Source organism: Salmo salar, unplaced genomic scaffold, assembly GCF_965601325.2.
Source record: "Salmo salar unplaced genomic scaffold, fSalSal1 ptg000721l, whole genome shotgun sequence".
Lineage (NCBI taxonomy): Eukaryota > Metazoa > Chordata > Actinopteri > Salmoniformes > Salmonidae > Salmo > Salmo salar.
In genome coordinates, this window is record NW_027675475.1 from 40001 (window position 1) to 45000 (window position 5000).

The window sequence follows — 5000 nt, forward strand, 5'->3', positions numbered from 1 at the left end:
CCACTAACGTCCTCCACTAACGTCCCCCACTAACGTCCCCCACTAACGTCCTCCACTAACGTCCCCCACTAACCACTAACGTCCCCCACTAACGTCCCCCACTGACGTCCCCCACTAACGTCCCCCACTAACCACTAACGTCCCCCACTAACGTCCCCCACTAACCACTAACGTCCCCCACTAACGTCCCCCACTAACCACTAACATCCCCCACTAACGTCCCTCACTAACGTCCCCCACTAACGTCCCCCACTAACGTCCCCCACTAACCACTAACGTCCCCCACTAACGTCCTCCACTAACGTTCCCCACTAACCACTAACGTCCCCCACTAACGTCCCCCACTAACGTCCTCCACTAACCACTAACGTCCCCCACTAACCACTAACGTCCCCCACTAACGTCCCCAAATAACGTCCTCCACTAACGTCCCCCACTAACGTCCCCCACTAACCACTAACGTCCTCCACTAACGTCCCCCACTAACCACTAACGTCCTCCACTAACGTCCCCCACTAACCACTAACGTCCCCCACTAACCACTAACGTCCCCCACTAACGTCCCCCACTAACGTCCCCCACTAACCACTAACGTCCCCCACTAACCACTAACGTCCTCCACTAACGTCCCCCACTAACCACTAACGTCCTCCACTAACGTCCCCCACTAACCACTAACGTCCTCCACTAACGTCCCCCACTAACGACTAACGTCCCCCACTAACGTCCCCCACTAACCACTAACGTCCCCCACTAACCACTAACGTCCCCCACTAACGTCCCCCACTAACGTCCCCCACTAACGTCCTCCACTAACGTCCTCCACTAACGTCCTCCACTAACGTCCCCCACTAACCACTAACGTCCTCCACTAACGTCCCCCACTAACCACTAACGTCCCCCACTAACCACTAACGTCCCCCACTAACGTCCTCCACTAACCACTAACGTCCCCCACTAACGTCCCCCACTAACGTCCCCCACTAACCACTAACGTCCCCCACTAACGTCCCCCACTAACGTCCTCCACTAACGTCCCCCACTAACGTCCCCCACTAACCACTAACGTCCCCCACTAACGTCCTCCACTAACGTCCTCCACTAACGTCCCCCACTAACGTCCCCCCACTAACGCCCTCCACTAACGTCCCCCACTAACGTCCCCCACTAACGTCCCCCACTAACGTCCTCCACTAACGTCCCCCACTAACCACTAACGTCCCCCACTAACATCCCCCACTAACGTCCCCCCACTAACCACTAACGTCCCCCACTAACGTCCTCCACTAACGTCCCCCACTAACCACTAACGTCCTCCACTAACGTCCCCCACTAACCACTAACGTCCTCAACTAACGTCCCCCACTAACGTCCCCCACTAACGTCCCCCACTAACCAATAACGTCCTCCACTAACGTCCCCCACTAACGTCCTCCACTATCGTCCCCCACTAACGTCCCCCACTAACCACTAACGTCCCCCACTAGGGTCAAGGGTTTAGGGAGTAGGGTCTAGGGCTTAGGGAGTAGGGTCTAGGGAGTAGGGTCTAGGGAGTAGGGTCTAGGGAGTAGGGTTTAGGGAGTAGGGTTTAGGGAGTAGGGTCTAGGGAGTAGGGTTTAGGGAGTAGGGTTTAGGGAGTAGGGTTTAGGGAGTAGGGTCTAGGGAGTAGGGTCTAGGGAGTAGGGTTTAGGGAGTAGGGTCTAGGGAGTAGGGTTTAGGGAGTAGGGTCTTGTGTGTAGTGAGTAGGGTCTAGGGTTTAGTGAGTAGGGTCTAGGGCTTAGGGTCTAGGGTTTAGGGAGTAGGGTTTAGGGTCTAGGGTTTAGGGAGTAGGGTTTAGGGTCTAAGAAGTAGGGACTAGGGACTAGGGTTTAGGGTCTAAGGTTTAGGGACTAGGGTTTAGGGAGTAGGGTTTAGGGTCTAGGGTCTAGGGTTTAGGGTCTAGGGTTTAGGGACTAGGGTCTAGGGTTTAGGGAGTAGGGTTTAGGGACTAGGGTCTAGGGTTTAGGGTCTAGGGTCTAGGGTTTAGGGACTAGGGTTTAGGGACTAGGGTTTAGGGACTAGGGTTTAGGGACTAGGGTCTAGGGTTTAGGGAGTAGGGTTTAGGGACTAGGGTCTAGGGTCTAGGGTTTAGGGTCTAGGGTTTAGGGTCTAGGGTTTAGGGACTAGGGTCTAGGGTTTAGGGACTAGGGTCTAGGGTTTAGGGAGTAGGGTTTGGGACTAGGGACTAGGGTTTAGGGTCTAGGGTTTAGGGTTTAGGGTTTAGGGACTAGGGTTTAGGGTCTAGGGTTTAGGGAGTAGGGTTTAGGGACTAGGGTTTAGGGACTAGGGTTTAGGGACTAGGGTCTAAGAAGTAGGGACTAGGGACTAGGGTTTAGGGTCTAAGAAGTAGGGACTAGGGACTAGGGTCTAGGGTTTAGGGACTAGGGTCTAGGGTTTAGGGTCTAGGGTTTAGGGTCTAGGGTTTAGGGACTAGGGTCTAGGGTTTAGGGTCTAGGGTTTAGGGACTAGGGTTTAGGGACTAGGGTTTAGGGACTAGGGTTTAGGGACTAGGGATTAGGGGAAACCCTCACCCCTGTGTGTATAGTTTCTCAGCGATCTTCATGGTCTCTTTGGCGCCGATTCTCAACTTCCTGGAAACCAGCTTCTCCATTTCCTATTGGACCAGACAACAACACAGGCAGACCATTGGTCAATAGACAGGAAGTGAGTGTGTGTCAGTGTGTTTATGGATAGATAGATAGATAGATAGATAGATAGATAGATAGATAGATAGATAGATAGATAGATAGATAGATAGATAGATAGATAGATAGATAGATAGATAGATAGATAGATAGATAGATAGATAGATAGATAGATAGATAGATAGATAGATAGATAGATAGATAGATAGATAGGGCGTATGGCCTCACCACTGTGTCCAGGGGCAGCGGCCTCCACTTGCTTTTGGGTTTACTGGTTACCGAGGTGACGGTTGCTATGGGATCCTAGGAATTCAGGTTATTACCCCCATCATCATCATCTTCACTGTAGCACTTAGATTAGTTCAATAAATCACCATCAAAATCTGGTGTAACTGGCATGCTGACTGTAGGAATGTCCACCAGAGCTGTTTTAAATGTTCATTTCTCTACTATAAGCCACCTCTAAACGTCTGACATTAGTAATAACCCCCCCCCATCCTACCTCCATACAGACAGACCCCCCCTCCTACCCCCATACAGACCCCTCCTCCTACCTCCATACAGACAGACCCCCCCCTCCTACCCCCATACAGACCCCTCCTCCTACCTCCATACAGACAGACCCCCCCTCCTACCCCCATACAGACCCCTCCTCCTACCTCCATACAGACAGACCCCCCCCTCCTACCCCCATACAGACCCCTCCTCCTACCTCCATACAGACAGACCCCCCCTCCTACCCCCATACAGACCCCTCCTCCTACCTCCATACAGACAGACCCCCCCTCCTACCCCCATACAGACCCCTCCTCCTACCTCCATACAGACAGACCCCCCCTCCTACCCCCATACAGACCCCTCCTCCTACCTCCATACAGACAGACCCCCCCTCCTACCCCCATACAGACCCCTCCTATTACCTCCATACAGACAGACCCCCCCTCCTACCCCCATACAGACCCCTCCTCCTACCTCCATACAGACAGACCCCCCCTCCTACCCCCATACAGACCCCTACTCCTACCTCCATACAGACAGACCCCCCCTCCTACCTCCATACAGATCTGGTAGACCACTAGACAGACAGACCCCCCTCCTACCTCCATACAGATCTGGTAGACCACTAGACAGACAGACCCCCCTCCTACCTCCATACAGATCTGGTAGACCACTAGACAGACAGACCCCCCTCCTACCTCCATACAGATCTGGTAGACCACTAGACAGACAGACCCCCCTCCTACCTCCATACAGATCTGGTAGACCACTAGACAGACAGACAGACCCCCCTCCTACCTCCATACAGATCTGGTAGACCACTAGACAGACAGACAGACCCCCCTCCTACCTCCATACAGATCTGGTAGACCACTAGACAGACAGACCCCCCTCCTACCTCCATACAGATCTGGTAGACCACTAGACAGACAGACAGACCCCCCTCCTACCTCCATACAGATCTGGTAGACCACTAGACAGACAGACCCCCCTCCTACCTCCATACAGATCTGGTAGACCACTAGACAGACAGACCCCCCTCCTACCTCCATACAGATCTGGTAGACCACTAGACAGACAGACAGACCCCCCTCCTACCTCCATACAGATCTGGTAGACCACTAGACAGACAGACCCCCCTCCTACCTCCATACAGATCTGGTAGACCACTAGACAGACAGACCCCCCCTCCTACCTCCATACAGATCTGGTAGACCACTAGACAGACAGACCCCCCTCCTACCTCCATACAGATCTGGTAGACCACTAGACAGACAGACCCCCCTCCTACCTCCATACAGATCTGGTAGACCACTAGACAGACAGACAGACCCCCCTCCTACCTCCATACAGATCTGGTAGACCACTAGACAGACAGACAGACCCCCCTCCTACCTCCATACAGATCTGGTAGACCACTAGACAGACAGACCCCCCTCCTACCTCCATACAGATCTGGTAGACCACTAGACAGACAGACAGACCCCCCTCCTACCTCCATACAGATCTGGTAGACCACTAGACAGACAGACCCCCCTCCTACCTCCATACAGATCTGGTAGACCACTAGACAGACAGACCCCCCTCCTACCTCCATACAGATCTGGTAGACCACTAGACAGACAGACCCCCCTCCTACCTCCATACAGATCTGGTAGACCACTAGACAGACAGACCCCCCTCCTACCTCCATACAGATCTGGTAGACCACTAGACAGACAGACCCCCCTCCTACCTCCATACAGATCTGGTAGACCACTAGACAGACAGACCCCCCTCCTACCTCCATACAGATCTGGTAGACCACTGCAGACAGAC

The 5000-nt window shown here is 53.4% G+C and overlaps 1 protein-coding gene across 1 annotated transcript in view; it reads right to left on the bottom strand.

The window, feature by feature from the left end:
• LOC106594146 (DNA topoisomerase 3-alpha) overlaps positions 1–5000 on the bottom strand; it is a 58371-nt gene that overhangs the window by 38023 nt on the left and 15348 nt on the right. Inside the window, exons 9-10 of the mRNA XM_082972498.1 lie at positions 2913–2987; positions 2571–2653 (exon numbers count right to left, since the gene is read on the bottom strand). Coding sequence (XP_082828624.1) covers positions 2571–2653; positions 2913–2987 — 158 coding nt within the window. The remainder of the gene's footprint in view (positions 1–2570; positions 2654–2912; positions 2988–5000) is intronic.